Below are 22,161 nucleotides of genomic sequence, written 5' to 3'. Positions count from 1 at the left end.
TCCAATTCATTTTTTTTATTGCCTAAATCGAAAGATTATTACTCCTGGAGTACGTATTTCACGCGTTTAGATTTTTAAATGAAGATATCTATTTTTCGCAATTATATGAAAAGTGAAAATTTTCAAGCGCGCGAAAACAGGACGGCTAAGTATGAGTGCTGGGAAAACTCCGTGTGACGTCGTTCTGGTTACCGCTGCCGCAAGTGAGGTGACCTTGGGGCGAGGCTTTGAGCGCTGATACGACGCAGGATGCTAGCAGGTAGCAGAGTACCCTGATAGCTGGTAGCGCTTGGCTTAAATAATGATTATTAATACCCTATCAAACGAAGGAAACTTTCCGACCTTTGGCAGTTTTAATAGGTGATTATTAAGAGATGTTTCCCTGAGCTCTGTGCCTCATGCATGCATTGGTAATCTCAGACGATGTAAAACTCCTATCTACTCGTCTAAGAAACTAGGTCCCTGTGACGTCACGTGGAGTGGCATCGCATGGGCGCCAATCTGGCCTTTTTCAAATGAGGTTAAAATTGACCGTTGCCATTCGTCTGAACTGGGATTTCTAAAACCAAATAATTTGTATATAATGAATACACTAATGGTGGGTAAGGAATCACAATCAATGTATTTCGTTTTCTTTGATGAAGGAAACTAACCTATTAAAAAATACAGCCAGCGAGGATATTTTTCGAAGATTTATTTAGAGGCCTTTGTACATTGAGGTGACATTGACAATATCTCATTCAGCGGGAAGAGACGTGACTTCGTATTTACATGGTAAAATTGAATGGCCGAGATGGAATAAGTCATTTAATAGCTCCTCGGTGGGAAGAAAGGCTTGAGGTCGAGGTCCTTGGCGATGTTGTTGATGATGTCCTTCATCTTTTGCTCGAGGCCGCTGTTCATGAGGTCGTGGAAGGCCCCCGCGACCCAGTTGGCGATCTGCTCGATGATCCATTTGAATGTGTCCAAGCCCGTGATGTCCACCTTTAGTTGGCTGCAAAGCGAGGGGTGAAAATCAATCAGCGTTTTTTTTTAATACTAAGATTTAATTAAAGAGAACAAGATCTCATTTCAAATATCTTTGCAATTGAGAGGCAGGCCCAAGTTTTTTTCAGGGGGTTGAGGGCGCAAGGCTCGTGAATTCCTGAAAACTAATCAAAGTGCTATAAGTGGAGCCTAGCTTCTGGTAAATTCAGTCGTTTTCAGACCTCCGTGGTGTACGCTTCGTAAGTTAGCTGTGTTGCAAAGTAGGGAGAGGGTTAATGACTCAGTCTTTCGTTTCCATGCAATGACTAAGCCTTTTGAGAAAATATGGCAACGCCTGCGTCTCTCTCTCTCTCTCTCTCTCCCCATCCCCCAAGTCGTAGGCCCCATCTCCAGCTGCGACGCGGCTCGAAGAATTCCGAGCTTGCACGACCTGGCTAGTTGCAATGTCAATTGAAAAGTAACATAGTTTAAGAGACGACTGACATTTACATTTCCTCACGCCCTCCCAACTGAACAATGATGCACTTAGCACCAGGGTGGGTAGAAAAATTACTTTTTTCGGAATTAAATATGAAAGGGGAATGTAGGAGAAAGTTGTCAACTTATGGTACTCAGGGTCTCAGATACGATTTTTTTCAAAACCGGAAATCTTTGACCACTGGCGCACGAAATCTAAACTTTGAGGTTTTTCCATAAATCAGGCTAAATTTGGAGACCTGTGCAGAATAAACGCTGAAAGTGAGCCGTTTTTGGCAATAACCCATGATGAATAAAATATTCAATATTATAATAGTGGCGAATTTCAAATTTTATCAAATAAATGATATTGTTTTGCGATGGGAGAAAATTATAATCTACAAATTTCGACTGAATGTCATCCTCGTGTCGCCCAAATTTTCTGGCTGCGTGCGGCATCACATCACATTTTACCTTTTGGAATCCGAATATGCCATAAATGAAGTACTTTTTCTCATAGTGTATCCATTTTTGATCCTTAAGAGGGAAATAGCTCTCATAGTGAAGCGTAACGATATTCAACTTGGAAATAAATGTAAATGTTGGCGTATAAATAGTGATTTGAGGAAATCCTTCCATTTTTTAAACTTGGGTCAGAAAATCCACGCCGATGGTGTCCGTACAAGAGAAGAATTGTACCCAACAAGTATTCCGTAAGCGGGATTGTTCGTACACTAAGGTTCGATCCTTATACTATTGAACTATACCATCCTTCTACTGGGAAACCGAATTCTTTGCGTAAGTCAGAGGTGTCCGTGAACAGAGCTTTATATATATTAGTACATTTTTATTGTCCTTCGTTCCGTCTGCAGTTTAGATTATTCTGTATGGGTTTATATTTTTGTGTATAATATCCTTTTCGTGATCGCACTCACCCGGCATGCTCGAACTTGAAATCTTCCACGCTGGCCGTGAGGAATCCGAGCTTGACGCTGAGCTTCAGGAAGATGGATGGGTCTTGAACTCCGACGCGGAACTCACCAGTGGGACCGAATCCCATGAATTCTGCTCGGTAGTAGCTGTATCCAATCTGCAAATAGAAGGGTCAATTTCGATGTGACAACTTATCAAATACACTCCTCCAAATCAAGTTAAATATTCATTTTAAAGTCTTTCGATAAGGATGTGATTCTTGATAAGTGAAGTCCATTCATAAAAAATTAACTTTTTTCACGCAACTCTTATAATTTATCGCGCATTTACAGGAGCCAAAAGTGGTAAAAAAAAACTTGAAATTAACAGAGGAAATATTTCGCTACCAATAGTTACTCTTTATACAAAAAAAAGAAGTAAAGAACGTTTTCCAAAAGAAATACCAAGAGACTGTATGTTTTCCCAAAATAAAAAATTGTTAGACTTGAGTTCCCTCAATATAACCTACTGTCATCAATGCGATGTTTCATGATTTTGCTTATAGTCAAAACATTTTATTAAAGTTATTTTTACTTGTAATTCACTACGAAGCTCGTGGAAGTTATCGTTACATCTTAGTATTCAAAAGTAAAAATTTAAAAGTTATGGAAGCCGATGTAAAGGATGTACCATTCCCTTATAAATATAAGTACGTATATACTATTAGTTTGATTGCGATCGCAAAATTTTCATCCATATCTAATATAGTTTAGAAAGTAAATGAAAAGTCTTAAATTTGTTGAAAATCCGTCAAAATTGGCTATCCGATAAAACTAGATGTCACCGAAACTCGTCCTTTATTCCGTGGCATTCTTTGCCATTTCGATTGGCATGTATTCATTAAAATAGGAACAGGTACTCACGCTCAGCTCCTGGAAACCGATTCCGCCGAAGATGGTGACCACGTCGTTGTCGACGGACAAGCTGACGTCCTTGTACCTGCGCAGTGAGGCGAGGCCGTTGATTCCACCCTTGTTGGCTGTGAAAGATCCGTGCCAGCGGACGATCAGGATCTGTGAAGCGAACGAGTGAGGAAATCATGACAGATTTTACCAAATAGGAATTCTTAACACCCGAATATAACAACAACACACTCAAGTTCTTCTCTAGGATACTCGTGTCAATACATAGAGACGTCTTTTGTAAAAAAAAATTGCGTACAAAATGTAGCTACAGTTTTCCTAGCGTCGAAAACCGAACCATTTTCTTTAGAGCCATGAACAAAATTTATTAATATAAGGATGAGTTGCTGATAGTATTGAAGAGAAGTATAAATAGAACTTGTAATTGACTTTTAACCCACTTCAAATTGTTGGATCCGCTTGCAATTTTGGGCACTTGCTTGCTTATGATAACAATACAATATTGAATTATAAGACATTTGAAATTTTGTTCTTTTGTGGACTAATTAATTAACTATATTTTCCACACGGAAAAACAGTTTAAAGTTCTCTCTTTAGCTTGCGTTAGTTTAAATTTTTGGCAGAAATATCTTATGCTCTGGTTTAATTGATTACATGATTCGCCACCACTACAGGTTCATCTACACTCACTTCAAATACCTCGTTTTTGGAAGTAGCATGTCTTTTTAATCTTTTTCTATTCGTAATGCTTTCGTACTTTATGCTCACAATTGGAGCCTGCTCTGTTAATGCCTTACCTTCTTGGAGAAGGACTCGTAGATGTCTGGGAATCCGATGGGGTCAATGCCGAGGGTCTTGAGGGCCTTGTCCGCCTGAGACAACAGCTGGTCGATGATGGAGTTAGCGTTGAGGGTGAACCTCGCAGCGTGGTCCCTTCAAAGGAATTATCCCTCCATCAGACTCGCGTCGTTCCATAACGCATAAAACTCATGCTAATGATTTTCCCTTGTTTCACCTTTACTCATTTTCGCCCTCCGTGGCCATTTGGCTACATCCTACCATTCGGAGAACATGAGTCTCTCATAGGAAATCCGCACTCTTTTGCTGTCGAATTTTAAGAAATATTTTTTTAAAGCTCGCAATTACTTTATCCCCATATTAATTTATCTTTGAACCCGGTCGAAATAAGCTCACAGACGGAAAGAAGCCGGTGCAAATCAAAATTCCAATATGGGCGCCTGCTTTCTGTGAATTGCATTCAAGTATCATAAAATTACACAGTAAACGGCATTGACTGGATCAGTTTTGCTTTACTTCATCCAGTAATATGCTTGCTCTGAGGATTTCAACCCTCGAATGATATTATTTATCAGCCATTGTAGATATTATTTTATAGCCCCAACTTATAGCTTTATTAAACTGGACGATGAAAATTGTTAACATTAATGAGTCCAACTGGAAGCATTTGTAATGTTCGTACGTTGTGAGTTTTGATTGACTTACTTGTAGTGGGCAAGCATTTGGTCGTTGCCCAGGAACAGTTGATCCAAGAACTGTTGGTTGAGGAGCACATTCAACTGGGCCCTCACGATGTCGTTCATCCTGTATTCAACCTCCTTCTTGATCTTGCCCAGGAGGGATTGTTCTGCGACAAATTGAACAAAAAATATCACTGTAACGTTCCATAATTAGCATTATGAAGTGTTCCCCTCCAACGATTTCAAATTGAATTCCTGGTTGGTTTCCCAAAATAAGCTTCAATGCTTCTCCTGATAAAAAATATGCAAATAATAATAATGTGTAATTTGTATTATATAATGGAGAGATTTTTCTGTGGCGAATGGAACATGAATTATCGCAGTAACATTTCACAATTAACTTTTAAAATCATTCCTCTCCAACGATTGAAAATGGAATGCCTAATTAGCTTAACTAAAATACAGCTTCAATTTATCTTCGTTTGGAGAAAGAGTTACCTACCCAAATTATAATAATAAGGTACGATTTTCCACGTAATATAAATTTTTATTGAAAGAAAGTTTGACGAGACGATTATTTCGAAATTAGCTTTATCGGAGTCGTATTTTATTTTAGTTTGGACTCTGTAAATTGTTGTCCCATGTGTGAAATTTTTCGAGTGAAATGAAATTATCATTGCAGCTTTTCATGCTGCTTAGAATTCTCGAATATCAATCATTAGAGCTAATTTATTGTAGAATTATTTACCAATGGAGTCGACAGTCACTTGGCTGGAGATCTTCTCATCACCCTCGTAGTAGGAAACCTGAAATTAAATTTATATCCATTAATATATATTTTCAACTGTCACAAAAAAACGAAATTTTTTATACAGAATGTAATTCACCAAAAATATTATTTAAAGGAATAGTTTATATATGCAAACAAAAAATAAAGAAAACTTGTGACGAAAGAACTGAAATAGACGGTTTAAGCAAAATATATTGTTATTTAATTAATCAACATCGATGTTAATATAACTATTAAAATATAACGCATAAACTAATAAACTAAGGACACAAGTATAAAAGCATGCCACATCAATTTTCTTAGTATGTTTTTGAAATTTAAAATCTGCTTTCTTTTAAGATAGATGTTAAGAATACTTGCTTTGAAACAGTCTTGCAGAACGTCAATTATTTGATAAAATTGCATATTTTGGTCGAGTGATGACTCTCTATAATGTTCTCCTACCCTTCAAAAATATAAAAAGTGGAGAATGGAAACTGTATAAAGCAATTTGATTGTATAATTTTAAAGGGAGTGCCTTTCATACAAAAATGAATTGAATTGAAAAACTCACTAGAAACAATAAATACGAAATTCTTTGAGTCCGTTCAATAAATTCGACTAAAAATCCTTGAAAAATGGCATTTCTTCATTGCGTTATTTACATACTTACTTCCGATTCCCAAATATATCAATGCATTCCTGAAATAAAGGCCAAGCGATTAGTTGGCTTGTATGTTCCACTGATTGAGAATTGAGTCTCTCAGTTGAACGAAACAAAAATGACCTCTGAATCATTTTTTACTGCACAATAATATGAATTTTTGTATTACAAAAATTTCCCTATCTCAGATACATGCTACATCAGTCTTTAAGTATAGAAAATAATATACCTTTGAATATTTCTCATTACGTTTGACATCCTGTATCACGGTATAATATCAAAGGAGTGCGAATGCCCAAGCATTTCTCAGTAAATGATATGAGACAGTAAGCTTTCTTATACTTTATAATTTTTTAATTTTTTTTCCGGACGAGTTATTTAAAATGACCGTGCAAAATTAATCTCAAAATTTAGAATTTGATTTTTAAATTGAATTAAAATTTCCCGTGTTATCTCAGTGTTACTCTAATTTACAAATAGTTGGAGGATTACTTTTGAAGATTTTCCTGAAGTTGGTCGTTTCACTGCTCGCCGCAGTATTAATATGTATTTCACTTTTCAAGCCAAATTTTCGGATATTCAATTAAATAATACAAAATTTTAACCCCAATCTTACAAGCAGAAAGAAATTTTCTTTTCCTTGGTTATCAGCATTTGATTAACTCTCGAAAACATTATCAGAAATATTTATTATCGAGTAAAATTATCACAACAAATCCGGCAACCATGGATGCAAGCGCATAATTTCAGCGTAATATGTCTCATAATTATCGGGATACAGTTGATGTTTCGTCAAACTAAAGGTGAAACGAAAGTCGAAATGAGAAATGAAAGCGTCATTTCCTGTGCCATTGCAATCATTGCATTGGTTTCGAATGTTAATCCAATCACGCTGAGCTCACCTCGATGGTCACATGGGCTGGTGTGTACTTGAGGTCCATGTTGGTGGCCTGGTAAATGTTGTCAGCAATGGCCAAACCGGCAACACCGCTGATTTTGATGTCCTTGATTGTTGCCCTGAAAATTTATAATAGATGCCATAATTATGGACATGCTTGACCATCGCGGGAGAAATAATTATAATCAGATATATTTTTTTTACTGGCATCATAAATTAATCGCTATTCCCCAGGTATTCAAGAAAGAGGCCATTATTGTCTCCATCACAAGGCCTTCTTCGTAATCTTCAAAATTCAAAATAATACTCCCGTACTCCAACCCGTACAAATTATCTTCTGCTGCATCTAAACACAACACCGTAGGGCGCCTTGTATTGCATGTGGCGCAATTCCTTATCAAGATGGCCAGACGCGTTTTAGGACACCAACTGTTAGCCTGAAGAAGACCGCCTTTTACTTGAGGACTGGTTTTGTAAATGCTTTGATTTATTGATTGATATATGGTGGAGAATTTCAATATATTTGCGCTGATTTTGGTGCTATTCCAAACATCCTGTTCGGCGGTGTATCTTTTTGATATTAGAGTTTCTAGTAACCAGAGTTTCGCGGTTGCAAATTATGAAGGTTAATCCGTTAATTTAGCCATTAAAAAACTAGAATCTACTCTATTGCTAAGGCTAACAGTAAAGGATTATAATGGGGAATGGAAAAAGCTAATTAAATACTGATTAATGTATTTTATGAATATCCCGCTACTTCCTTTTACGAATGAGCTTTCAATTTAATGGGAACATGGTGTCCCATTTATCTTGACCACCCGAAATAACTTTTTGTCCAGATGTAAATTCAAAAATGTATCAAGCAAATGTCCATTAGCCGTCAGGGTCAAATGTCCATTAATTAACATGATTGCCTTCCTTGTAGTTTTGTTATTTACAAAGATTCGAACAGCGGTATGTCTTTTTTGAAGGGCACCCTATATTTTTTATCTGGAAATTCATATCCTCTCTTATTTAAAGACTTATTCAAAAGTGTAACACAGTGGACCATTAACATAAACATAGTGTTATGAAAAACGACTGACTCTCAAGCGCTTGGTGCAGGTACGCGGGTATTGGAACTACTCCACTTGCTGACGTTGACAATGAACAAATAAAAACATAGTAAAATACACACCAGTCATTCATAAAAAATATAGGGTGCCATTTAAAAAAGACATTCCGCTGCTCATGTCTTTGTAAATAACAAAGCTACAAGGAAGGCTGTCATGCTGATTAATGTCCCCCTGACGGCTAATGAACATTTGCTTGACACATTTTTGAATTTGCATCTGGACAAAAAGTTATTTCGGGTGGTCAAGATAAATGAGACACCCTGTATTAAAAATCGAGTTAAACAACATAAAAACGGACGCTGTTTTCGTAGCCAGCCCATCAGATCCGTCGTGTGATCTGGGATTTTGTCATTTCGATCACTGATCACAGTGCGATTGTATGCGAGCAGTAGGTTTTGATGACTCACGTGAGAACTCCGGTGCTGGTGAGGGGCAGCACGCTCACGAACTTGTTGTTGGTGATCTCGTAGTCAGCCTCGAAGACGGCCGATTCGGCTGACAGCTGCAGCTTGGTGTTCAAGTATTCGAGGTCAGAGGTGATGGACTGAGCGGTCAGCGCGGGCAGGGTTGGCAGGCGAATGTTCTTCAGGAGCCTGAGAATCGAAAGTAGGTCGAGATTAAAAGTACGGGAGGAATAGAGAATCGGGTCGTTCACTCAAAGGCAAAAAATCGAAATTTTGTTAAAAATAATTCGGCATATAGATGGGAATTGGTGCTGTTATAACGAAAATAAATTCTTCCTCAAAGTCAGCCATTTTCTCGTAAATTTAAATTTAAAAAAACTCGAGATTTGCCGCCCACTTTTCATGAGTTAGTGACGTCATTAAAGTTCTCTGTTCATTAAGTAACTCTTGGAGACCGGATATTTGCCGGAAACAATTGCTCATTAGACAACAAACAACGTGTGACGGATGAAAAAGGCAAAGAAGTAGCGGAAAAGCGGTGAGCTGCTCTGAAAGAGTCAGTGACGTCATTACTTTATCAGTGAAAGGGTTGAGGGTGTCGATATTTCGTCGCGAATAGCTCGAGAAGTAGACGACGGATCGGAAAAAAAGATAAATATGCGTTTTTTATTCAGCAAATTTTATCGCAATTTAAACAATGGCGAACGAGAATATTGTTGACAAAGCGCAGAAATTCAATGAATTCGATTCGACTATCAACTCTCTAATGATGCAGCATTTAAACTAAGGTTACTCCAAATAATATTTGACAGCACAGGACAGCGAGTCAAGTTGATAGTTATTTATCTAAAAATGATATAAAATTAGGTTTTATGCCCATCATTATTTTAGAATAAAATACCAGAAGAGAAAGACTCGAAGCCTGTTTTACAGTAATTAGCGTAATTTATCAGGCAAATGATTGCCAAAAATGATGGGTAATTAAAAACAAATTCGAGAATATATTTCTGTTGGTAGTATCTTTAATTACAATGGTGTGACGGAAGTTGCTTGAAAAACCATCTCCACTTATGTGGGAGTAATGTTGGAGAAGATATTCATTCGATATCGCATATTGAAACGTGAGACTTCAATGTCGTATGCTACGCAGAGCGAACTTGCTTTTCGTCATAAAATCATGAAGTTTAGGAAAACATCAGAACATATTTTTATATTTGCTGGAATTGGTACATGAACTTGGCTTTCTTTATTTGATTACATGTACTCGCACATAAATTTAAATTGTTTATAAATGCTAACACTTGGGAAGAAGATATGGTAGTATTAAATACGCCATAATAATAATAATAATAGTAATAATAATAATAGTAATAATAATAATGACGGCTACTCACATTCCGGTGTTATCATCCATGTGAAAGAAAAGATCCCCCAACTGCAGGCTCACTGGAGTGTTCTTCAGTCGCCTTGCCTGCTTGGTGAAACCCTGGATATTTTTGGGAGAGAAACAAATGCCTATAACAGATAATTGTACCACAAGAAGCGCAGAGGCCATTTCACTCCATTAGTTGTTATTATTACTAATAGTATAGATCAACGATGATATTCATCATGAAAAAAAATCGTTTGCCTTAGCTGGGATTCGACCCCAGATCTCCCATTTGCCGGTATAATATGGTAACAGCTACACCACCAAGTCGGTAGCATTTATATCCGCCCATTGGTAGATCCGATCTCGAATCCCACCTCAGCCAAATTATGTTATCAAGGCGAATTTCATCTTTGGTGCATATAACTTTGCGCCAGTGCGATTTGAATGCGTACAAAACTAATCGTTCCGTTATTATCAATATAAATTAATATATAAAGTATAAATAATCTACAGGTCGAAAATTCGGTACGGTGGTAACATCAAGTGGTTGAGCAAGTAAAAAATAAAACAAAAATAGAAGAACAAATACTAAGATAGACTTCACATATTAAAGTATAAAAGGAAAAAACCTTTTTGCGAATTGAGCACCTCGAACTACTCCGTAATAAGTATACTCATTAAGTATAAAACTTATGGTGTTTGACTAAAGGCCGTTTTACACGAGGCACGGAATTGCGCAGGTTAGAGCTGCGTTAATTTCTAAAATGGCGTGGAATTGCGCGAATGCATGGACGAAATTAGAACAGGGGCTATTTTGCCGTCTCGCATCCACGCATTCTCGCATGTCTTCTAGCAATTCACCGCTTTACACGACGCAATTTTGATTGCGCCTTCACACGTACGTCAGACTGCGCAATAGGGTAGTTTCCTTCATCAGAGAAAACGAAATGCATTGATTGCGATTCGTTACCCACCATTAGTGTATTCATAATATACAAATTATTTGGTTTTAGAAATCCTGGTTTAGACGAATGGCAAGGGTCAAATTTTATCCTCATTTGAAAAAGGCCAGATTGGCGCCCATGCGATTCCACTCCGCGTGACGTCACAGGGACCTAGTTTCTACACGAGAGGATAGGAGTTATACATCGTCTGAGGTTACCAATGCATGCATGAGGCACAGAGCTCAGGGAAACATGTCTTAATAATCACCTATTAAAACTGGCTAAGTTCGGAAAGTTTTCTTCGTTTCATAAGGTATTAATAAACCTTTTTTAAGCCAAGCGCTACCATTCAGCAAGGTACTCAGCTATCCGCTAGCATCCTGCGCCCTATCAGCGCTCAGAGCCTCGATCAAGGTCACTTCACAAGGAGAGAGGGGGAACCAGAAATGCGTCGCACGGACTTTCCTACTTACGCGTCGCGTTTTCGCGCGCTTGAAAATTTTCACTTTTCATTTAATCGCGAAAAATAGATATCGTCATTTAAAAATCTAAAAGCGCGAAATACGTACTCCAGGAGTAATAATCTTTCGATTTAGGCAATAAAAAAATAATAGGAAACCACCCTATTCCGTGTACCGTGTAAAATGGCCTTCAGGCATTATGATATGTGCTTACCGCTTGCAGATAAGTGTCCAGGCCGGATCCAATGGACTTGACCATGTTGTCCAGAACTGGGCTCACATCTTGGAATATGAAAATTAAATGAGTTAATTTTATTAATTATATAATACAAATGTATACGAGCCATAGATCAACGGCAATAAACGTGAACTTAGTCTCTGAGTGAGTGTGAGTGATCGGGTGAGTCTCATAGGGTCAGTGGTGATGTTTATAATGGAGCTTAACTCGAAACATGTTGACTATTAATATTACATCTACATCTAAGAGGTACCGTGCAAGCCACCACCAGATTGTGTGACATGGGGCGATTCCACAATGCGATCGTTTGCCGGACATAGGCCAAGCACTCACGACAATCATACGCGGTCAGACTGGGAACTAGGAGAGTGCTAAGAACACGAACGTGATACCATTCAAATAAAAGTACTAGTTAGTATTATAAAAACGGTAAGTAAGTCAGTTATGCACGAATTATAACATGACAAAAATACATGCAGATAGTTAGTAATTACAAATATAGTAAGTTATTAACTGCGCATGCAGAGCCTGTTTCATCTAACCCGAGTCAAGCTATCCTAAAACTAAATAATCTAAGGTCTTAAGATCCCTTATTTTTTGCGGAAAAACTGTATTTTAAATCTATTGGTTCTGCAGTCTGTTTCCTTAATCTTATTCCTGGCGATCGTATCTACCATAACAATAAGGACCTCTCAAAATATCGTGAACATTAAGCAAAAAGTATTCTACTTGAAAGATTCCGCAAAAGGTATAAGTAATAAAAATTTTTGTCTATCTAAATTTTTCCCTTCAATCGTTTAGACCTTCCCACTCTAAATTCTTCATCCATTCAGTTATGCTACTATGCTTATTGTTTTAATTTTTTAACAAGTCTCGCTGCACGCCTCTGTATTTTATATAAGTCCGAAACCATTGATACGTGTCCCATTAGAGTGGTCCTTATTTTTAATATTTTAGAATACCTTTTGGGACGCCCTCAGTCTTGTTCTATTTGGTGAGAAAATAAATCGTGAAAATTATCTTTGCAATCGGATACCGGGAAAACGTGCTGCGTCGCACTTAGAATTTCGAAATTTTGATATTTTCGGATGTTTTTCGGACATAACTGCAGATGATGTCACTCTCGGATTATTCCATAACTTTTTTCTGTTTCTTACAACGAATCGTTTGAAATTTATTGTGTATTACCTCAAATATCTTTCTGTCCGTTTCTGTCCGTTAGTTCCCGGGATATCGCACCAAGAGTCGCGCCATCCTAGGCAGACATTTTCGGTGGCACGCGGGTTGCATTCGCTCCATATTTGTTGATCATTTTCACCCGTCGTAAAACCATATAACTCTTTAGATAGACTTTAAAATTCGTCAACATAACCTTGATAGCTATTTTATCACCGTTTATGCCCAAAACGGGCTTAGTAGCAGTAATTTGTTCTCCATTGGTGCCCCATCAAAATTCAACCGGAATGTTCGCAAAATCTTTCACTTTGGGGCCCGAGCGGCGATGATTAACAATATCCGATTTGAGAAATAGGGTAGTTTCCTTCATCAAAGATAACGAAAGGCATTGATTGCGATTCGTCACCCACCATTAGTGCATTCATAATGTACAAATTATTTGGTTTTACAAATCCCAATCAGACGAATGGCAACGGTCAATTTTATCCTCATTTGAAAAAGGCCAGATTGGCGCCCATGCGATGCCACTCCACGTGACGTCACAGGGACCTAGTTTCTTTACGAGTAGATAGGAGTTTTACATCGTCTGAGATTACCAATGCATGCATGAGGCACGGAGCTCAGGGAAACATCTCTTAATAATCACCTATTAAAACTGCCAAAGGTCGGAAAGTTTCCTTCGTTTGATAGGGCATTAATAATCATTATTTAAGCCAAGCGCTACCAGCTGGCAGGGTACTCAGCTACCTGCTAGCAGCCTGCGTCATATCAGCGCTCAAGCCTCGCCCCAAGGTCACCTCACTTGCGGCAGCGGGAACAAGAACGATGTCACACGGAGTTTTCCCATCATTCATACTTAGCCGTCGCGTTTTCGCGCGCTTGAAATTTTTCACTTTTCATTTAATCGCGAGAAATAGATATCGTCATTTAAAAATCTAAAAGTGTGAAATGCGTACTCCAGGAGTAATAATCTTTCGATTTGGGCAATATAAAAATTAAAGGAAACCATCCTATTTCGGATCTGGGCCTCTGATGTAAGTCGGCAACTTTCCCGCGCAGGGCATATTTGATCCTGAAAGAAGTCATTTCTCGGCCCACCCTATTTGCTATCCGGCCCGCGCGCGCTCCGAATCGCACCGCACCGCGGCAATCGCGGCGGAGCTTGGAATGTGGCCCTCGTGGCCTAGTAAATTGGAGACCCCTGGCCTAGACTAGTCCTGTTGCCGGATGCTCTGGACAACTCCCGTGCAGAAAATTTTTTCTTTACAGGTTCCTGATTTTGTTGCCTTTAAATATCATAAGTATTGCTGATCTTTGCTAAGCACGTTTCTGTCTTTATGTGAGATCTGACAATCTACACTGTCCTATACAGTAGCTGCGTACTCCAAATGAGGCCTCAGTAAAGAATGATGACATCGTTCTTTTACTTTTTCAACGGATTTTTCAAGAATTCTTTTAATTTAATACTAATATACTACTTTTTCGCCTGCAAATTTCCTGAATGTGCATTCCCCAGGATAATTCCTGAATAAGAGTAGCTCTTAAATACGTAACTTAACGGCTCTTCACTTTATAACTCGATTAATGTAATTCGATTCGTTGGGAAAGTCTTTCTTTCACCAAAAACTCGTCGGGATAACATCTTGGTATGAAAAATAAGATGGGTTTTATAAAAAATAACCTACGAGAAAGATACCAAGACCGTAAAGAAAAATCGGTTTTTGTACGCTATGCTTGCGGCAGTGTGCTTTTAGTTATCATAAGACTGAAAAATAGCGTCCAGTGCGTGCTTATTTTTAATTTATCACACAGAGCTGTGTCACTAATTTTTCTTTAAGAATTGAACTTGATTTTTCGTTGATTTTCTTTGCTAATGGTCCGTGACCCCCGCTTACCTCTGACAGTTGGGAGGCCGTTGCATGCCACCAGGAACGTGCCGGCCAGAACCAGCAGAATCGTCGAGGTCTGCATGATTTGGTTGTGATTTGAACTTCTGGAAAGATAGAAAACGGCAAATTGATGAAAAAACATATCCTCTTCTAACACGTTAAATAAATGAACATATAAATCATGATTACAGCCATTTACGTCTACAAACTACCCAGCGATCCACCTCTTTGGTGGTGTTTGGCAGGGGGTAACCAATCACCAACATGTGGCGTATAAGAAAATGCCCACATGCATGTTACACAGTCATAAAAATGTTACGCATAATAAAAAAATAAGTGCACATTCTTGCCAAGGAAAAAATTTCCAAGTGTTAGTAATCCCTACGGCAAATGCACGCAAGATTAGAACAATAGAGAAAGATAAATATATGCAATGAGCAATCCTAGCCAGTAACGCCATTAATTATATTAATGTAAACGCTGTTGCTATCCTTAATGGCACGAGGAAAATATGACATTTGAAATCTCTCTGTTTTGCTGTTTATTTCCTTTATTTTCATCTCGAAGTCCCGTCTGCCGCTATACGCCTGTAAGGGAAGGATATTTTTCCAAATTTGCTGGGTGAATTTATGCCTAAATTTTCTTCTAAGCTCCTGCAAAGATTCCCAGTGACCTGTGATGAAAAAATCACTACCTGCAGCTTTCCCCCAGTATCACGAGATGGCAGCCGAACCCGCAATCAATTGAAGCAGCGATGATGAATCCGATATCCGAACCGAACCTTAAATAGCTGCTATTCGCGGAAATTGGTTTAATTAGGTGACCGGGACGCTACCTGCTCCATATTTTAGATGTGCCCTATTTCATAATCAATATTTATAGACGTTACGCGGAGAAATTGTCTCATGTTAAATAGAAATTATGATGTTCTCATCCTATCCCATTTTTCCCATAACTTAAGCCCCCCACCCCTTGATCTTCACCCCTGCTCCACCTGGCGACAATTGTGTGACCCACAGACAAGCACCTCACCCACCTCCCCAGCTTTCCCCTTCTTTGAATTTTTCCCCACCCCCCAACTCAGCCTCAAACCTACTTTCTTAGATGGCCAATATTTCACATTTAAAAAAATAGGTCATGATTTCTTTATATTTTGAATCCTTTGAATGATACGTGGCTAATCAGATGGTTTTCTGCATTTTATTTTTCTCGTTTTTGCAGTTAAAATACATACATTATATTAATACAATAATAAAATAAATACATACATACATTCACCAAGTGGCCATATAAAAAGTGAAATATGCAAATTATTACATTATAACCTTGTTTTTTCTATCATTATAACAAAGTCTTAACATAATTGAATAAATAAAAACTAGTAACCTCCTCATCGCGTTAATATTCCACAATTGCAGAAAATAAAAAAATATTTTTAAGATTATTGAGTATTTAAAGTTAAATGACATGAAATAGAAATGCGTACTTGAGAAATCATGTATAAGTCAAAGCAGTCTTTTCATATTGCTACATGTAATAACGCACATTTATTGAATTAAATAATTCTACAATAAATATTCAGGGGAAGAGGCTTTTCCTAATAATGTACTTTGAATGCATCTTTCCCTTCATGTAACCTTCCCCTTCATTACGTCGCACCCACTCACAAAGTGTATTTAAGATTTCCTTTATCTGCACCAGATGAGTTGCACCGCGACGAAACCGGTCGTGTGAAATCAAATATGGGAAATTTACAAGTTTAATTGATTTAGTATGCCTCAAGTCTTTTTTTTTTCAGGCAGGAAAATATAGTTCCATTCGCGAAACATGCTTGAGTAAATACTAATTTTGCTGTTTGCAATGACTCACTTTTTTAATGTGAGCCATTTCATAGGGAGACAATTTCCTTCAATCAAGCCATCAAATTAAACAGGCTGAAATTTACTTGCCATGTTGCGAAAAAATTACCTACATGGCGAAATTTACTGAGTGAAGTAGGAGAAGAGTTTTTCTAATACGACGTAAAAAATATCCTTCTTTTACAGTCGGGAAATGGACAGTATTACAGAGATATTAAAATGTTATTCTTTCCTCAAACTATCAGGGATAACATACAATTTTTAGCGTCACTCGCTGGGACAACTCGTTGCATGATTTTTTTCCATTTTTTACTGTAGTTATTACTAAACGTAGACAAGTTTTTCCTTTGCAAGAATTTGCATATATTTTTTCTTATCATATCTAATAATTTTATGACCACATGTGCATGTGTGGATTGGTAAAATCTTCTCGTTTTCGGCACCGGGTAAGGCTGTTAAAGGCCAACGTGAGAAACTCCCTCATCATCATTAGGACTGACTGAGAATGACTGACAAGCTTACGCGGTGACATACTCGACAATAATTTATCAATAGCATTCTCCGGGCAAGCCTATATTTTATGTGCGGATTGTCTTGTATGGTAATTTTTCTGGTGGTAATTTTTCACCCTCTGCAATGCACCCTAGAGGTGTCTCGGAGGGATTTATGAGATGTAGTAGAAGGTTTCGACGTAATATTTGGTAATAATATGGGGTAATATAATAAAATTATCTTTAAAACTCAGCGTCGATCGTAGAGTCTTTTCAAATAACTGCAGCAATAAACAGCCATTGAAATTCCAGTACATTCTATCACGTTTTCTACCAAGGTGGTAGTTTATGAAAATTTCTTTATATTCAGCACATTTATTTGTAGAAAGCGGTGTCATATGCAGAGGAAAATTTAAAGCATGCTTGGGGAATCTTCTATATAACATAACTACACTATTCATATTTATGAGCATAGCAGTATGTAAAACCTGTATCTGCTTTTCTCGGTCAAATGCAATAATGCGATTAATTCTCCCATGTCTTGCACCGCTTTTTAACAGCTTTAAAACTTCTCTCCGAGCTGTGTGCGGCTCAATTTAAAGTCAATGCTTTCATAATTTAGTTTACTGCCAGAAAAAATAAATACTTTTCTGGAGACAAATAAGTCCCAGTCGTCTTTTAAATGTAGTAATTCAACTCTATGTAACGCAATATTTTTATTCAATATAGACATTAATAATAATTCGAGGAAAATATTTGGACATATTTACAAAGCAGGAGTTTGGAGAATCAGAAGAAATAGAGAACTGAAAGAGATGTATAGTGCAGTGGCGCAGCGAGGGAAGGGGGGGGTTTGGGGGATAAACCCCCCCAAGAGCCCAGAGAAATTTTTAAGTTTAATCCATTTTACTTAATTGGATTGATATTATTACTAGAATAGTGTGAGGATTAATAAAATAGAAAGCCGTAAAACTCACTATTTTGAATCATTTTCATTAAATTTCCGCAATTTATTAATCTCGCCCCTACCCCTTATCCTGGAGGTTATTCCATACCCCCACACACCCCGGCATTAGTTACACCTAAATCGCCCTAGCCTTAATTCCTAGCTGCGCCCCTGGTATAGTGAACCGGACATAATTTTTACTATAAAAATTAAATGCTTAAAGGTGGTGGGGCCACATATTGAGAAGGAACAACACCAGAACGATAAAACAGGTTTTTAATGGCTCAAGATGGCCAGGACAAAAGCTATCTTGAGCCATCCTCTGTCTTCCGTCCAAAAAAACCATCTTGAGCCTTAGGAATAAGAGCACGTATTGTATATCGCAATACGTAATGATCAAACTGTCTTCCATTATTGAACTTCCTTGACAATATATACGACATTGTCCGAGGACTAAGGAGTCGACTGACTTGGGAAGATAATGTCAATGTCAAAAGCCTTCAAAAGAGCTTAGCATCAAAAGCCTTCAAAAGAGCTTAGCTGGGATTAAGCAAAACTCTAGCAGATAGCTGATAAGCTTAGACCTACGTCCTGATAACACGAAGACGCGCTTGGTGAAAATCACTTGTATCGATAGTTGGCTTTTCAGTTCTGAGATATGTGAAGAAAAAAATTAAATCAACGAGGCCTTGGGCTTGTTCAACAATTTCATTTTTTTCCATTGTGACAGATTTTGATAACAACACAACAGAACATTCAACATCAGTAATACAAAAACTAGTTTTAAGATTTTTAATAAATCGTATAGAAGACCCACACGAATAGAATGTTTTGACAACTCAAAAAAAATGATAAACATGCTTAAATGAGGGTCTTCAAATAAAAGTATAATTTATCTTCAAAGATTTGAAGGGAATGTGGTGATTTGATGTCAATCAGTAAGGAATTCCAGAATTCAGAAGCGGTAATTTGACAAGAGTTGAATCATACATTGGTGCTGGGTTGAGGAATTTTTATGGAGGTCTGGATTGATTGGATGGTGATCGCCGGAGAATAGGAGCAAATTCGGCAGATTTTAATCGAATTTACGAGATTCGATTTCTCGATATGCTTTCAGAGACTCTTTTAATCCATATTTCCAAGTCGACGTCAAGAATCGACCGTAAGTTTGGACGACTGCGAAGCACTGCTACGAGAGTTCGAAGTCTTTATTCGATCTGTTCGCAAGGTTAAAGCGCAGTTCTACTTTGAGCGGAGAAAGGAGTCGCTGGCTACACAGGCTAAGAATATGGTCACAGCTTGCTTTCGTTCAATCCGTTACTTATGTGCGTTGACGTGATGCAACAGAGTATCAATCAATCGAAATACTGCTAACAATTACATCTTTGGTAATGTTTACTTGTAATCGGTAATTTTAAAGTAATTTTTACGCGTAATCTATTACAAAGATCGCGCAAGTCAGGGTCGCAGCTAGGAATTAAGGCTGGGGGGGGGGGGGGGTTTCAAGCGAAACTAATACTGGGGGGTATGGGGGTGTAATATACCCGCCAGGGTAAGCGGGAGATTCGGGGGCCCTCCGCCAGAAAAAATTAAGATAAATGGTTCAAAATGTTGAGTTTTACGACCTTCTGAGGGATATATGTTAATCCCCACACTATTCTATCAGCAATATTAATCCAATTAAGTAAAACAGATTTAACTTAAAAAAATTTCTGCGCTCTGGGGGGGTTTTACCCCCAAAAATCCCCCTCGCTGCGCCACTGGCGCGAGCAATCGTTACATTTTAACATTACATTGAGCAATAAAAAAAGAAAATATTAATTCCATGCGAGCTTATCGAAATGCAATTCCATCTACATCAACCTCATCCACAGGTAGAATATATTAACTTATGCCTACAGTGCCAATATTTTTAACTAAAATCCTTAATTTTTAAAACATTTAAATAATCATTTTATGCAATGGCATTAAAAATATTTTCAATACGGGTTTTTCATGTTGATAATCTCTGATTTTGATAATATAGGCAAAGGGTGCTTTATCCACGGAAGCAAAAATCAAAGTAATTGTAATCCTACTGATTATTTTTTAAGAGTAATATGACATTATAATTAATTATAAATTTGAAATCGTAAATAAAATTCAGCTCGACTACATTTTTCAATACTTTTCCCATAACTCCATACAGGGATTAATCTTAAAGAAATTTTTAATTTGATTTCCTCGAAAATATGAGGATATGAAAATATTTCTCTGTCGCAAAGGCTGCATTTTTTTCTTCCTTTGCCGCCTCGAAGCATATTGCCCCTTTTTGGGGCACTTCTGTAATATCAATGGCTAGATATCATTTTGATGCTACTGCTTTAGTAGTTCGTCCATTTTGACGCGAAAAGCGGACAACAGAGACCTTGAAACACTGACCGGATGCATTTGATAAAACGACTATCGACCATCCCCGATCATTTCTTCCCTTTACTTTTGATTACCTTCCTACCTAAAATTACTTCTTGATGCTGGCAGTAAATGCGCAACATTTACCACCAATGTTCAAACTTTGAAAAACAAAGAATGAGGGCTCAGGGGAGCCCTTCGAGGATACAACACACCGGGGCCGGGAACCAAGCCCGTGGCTTATAAGCCCGATCACCCGGGGAGGGGGAGGAGAGGAAGGGAAAAGGATAGAGGCGCCGCCGCGATAGGAGCCTGCCGACGCCTCTGGGGTAGGATAGGTTCGGAAGGGATGGGACGGGGAAAAACACCTCATCGCTATAAAAGCGAAGAGGGCCCAACTAAATAGCGAAACCAGGCAAAACCATTAATATTCTAACGATTTTGGAGGATCATTCTATGAGGAAGAATAATCCAACGATCAAATCGTTAGATACTTTCGTTAAACACTTTGAAAAACAATAATCTACCGAGCAACCCGTTATATAAATGGGTTTTTTTATTTGACTCCTTATTTCTGAAATATTGGGTAGTTAAACTACGTACGCTGTGTAGATCGAATAGAAATGTCTATAAAAGGAAAACTTTGAAAAACAATAATCCCCAAACAAATCCGGTAATCAATTAGAGGAAATTAATAGGCGAGTTTTAATCACCTTGATTCTGCAATTTTAGGTAATCAACCATGTCCGCTGTGAGAATCGAATAGAGAAATGCTGTTTACAAATATAATTTTAGATCATATTTACATTTTAAAATTCAAAGGGAAAGCAAATTTAAAATAACCTTTGAATGTAGAATGGAAAGGGAGAAGACTGATTGATTGTATTGAGTGATTTTTAAACTAGGCCGAATAATCTAAAGGTACAGACAGTCTAGAACATTCCACCGCAAATTAACAAAAATATGCTTATTTTTATAATGCCCTAAATTTTTATGGTACCAATTTTTTTCTATGTTACCTACTAAAGAAATTAGAGGCAAAAAATAGTAATTCCGGAATCAATGAAATATGGTAACGGTAAAGTATTCGAATCTAAAGCGTCATTTCTTTGATAAATCAGCATGTATTTAATTGAGAAATTCTAAGGGAATTCCGAAGCTATAAAATTCAATAACTTGCAGGAAAATAGAAGTTAGCAAAAGAAAATATTATCACTTGGTCATTATAAACACATTCGATAATATTAGCTGTCGTTTGCATTTGGTGGTGTTTAAATACATAAATGGCTGTTAAAGCAAATTTGTCTCGCCTCTGTTGGTATTGATTATCTTAATCAGGGCAAATGGCGCACTTCAGCCTAACCTAAATAGGTCTGATGACTCATTGCATGCACTTCAGCAGAAGTGGTGGGAATTACATTTCTCCGTACCACAAGCTATGAAAATACATTAGGTCAGCTTACCTTTTTATTGGTCTTCCTTGGGAGGAGTGTCCAACTGGAACGAAGTTTCTCGTCAATATATATAGTCGATCCTATAAAAACGGCGACTTCAGATGTGCGTGATGACGAACAAAAAACAAAGATATCAGCTCATCTTGGGATTAGTACTACGAGGGTGCCCACGAGTTAAACATGAGGAAATTTCGCAAATTTTCAACAGGATGATAACCTCAAAAAAGATTTTATCTGTGAGGTGAGAAGAATATTGCGAAATTCATGGGAATAATTTTGGAGAACCTACCATGTTTTTGGATGTTTACAATTTTACCCCGTATGGCACCTAAAG

General features: G+C 37.7%; 1 protein-coding gene across 1 annotated transcript; it reads right to left on the bottom strand.

Annotated features, from left to right (window-relative positions):
- Window positions 1–679: 679 nt before the first annotated feature.
- Window positions 680–21,933, bottom strand: LOC124161556. Its single transcript, XM_046537936.1, has 12 exons — window positions 21,837–21,933; window positions 14,693–14,790; window positions 11,598–11,665; window positions 10,001–10,092; window positions 8,610–8,795; window positions 7,092–7,206; window positions 5,505–5,562; window positions 4,782–4,923; window positions 4,076–4,211; window positions 3,279–3,428; window positions 2,379–2,533; window positions 680–994 (listed from the first exon to the last, which is right to left on the bottom strand). The coding sequence occupies exons 2-12, from the start codon at window positions 14,766–14,768 to the stop codon at window positions 808–810; spliced, it is 1,365 nt and encodes a 454-aa protein (XP_046393892.1). The 5' UTR covers window positions 14,769–14,790; window positions 21,837–21,933; the 3' UTR covers window positions 680–807.
- Between the last annotated feature and the right edge of the window lie 228 nt (window positions 21,934–22,161).

Source organism: Ischnura elegans, chromosome 6 (genome assembly GCF_921293095.1).
Source record: "Ischnura elegans chromosome 6, ioIscEleg1.1, whole genome shotgun sequence".
Classification (NCBI taxonomy): Eukaryota; Metazoa; Arthropoda; class Insecta; order Odonata; family Coenagrionidae; genus Ischnura; species Ischnura elegans.
The sequence above is the reverse complement of the archived record's forward strand: the minus strand, read 5'-3'. Positions and strand labels throughout refer to the sequence as shown.

Bases quoted from the DNA above. Each gene is read 5' to 3' on its own strand.
- LOC124161556 (XM_046537936.1), bottom strand. From the start codon at position 14,768: ATGCAGACCTCGACGATTCTGCTGGTTCTGGCCGGCACGTTCCTGGTG. The intron at 4,924-5,504 runs GTAAATAATTCT...AATTTGTCGCAG, and splicing joins AGTGACTGTCGACTCCATTG to AACAATCCCTCCTGGGCAAG. The intron at 995-2,378 runs GTGAGTGCGATC...CTCGCTTTGCAG, and splicing joins TTCAAGTTCGAGCATGCCGG to CCAACTAAAGGTGGACATCA.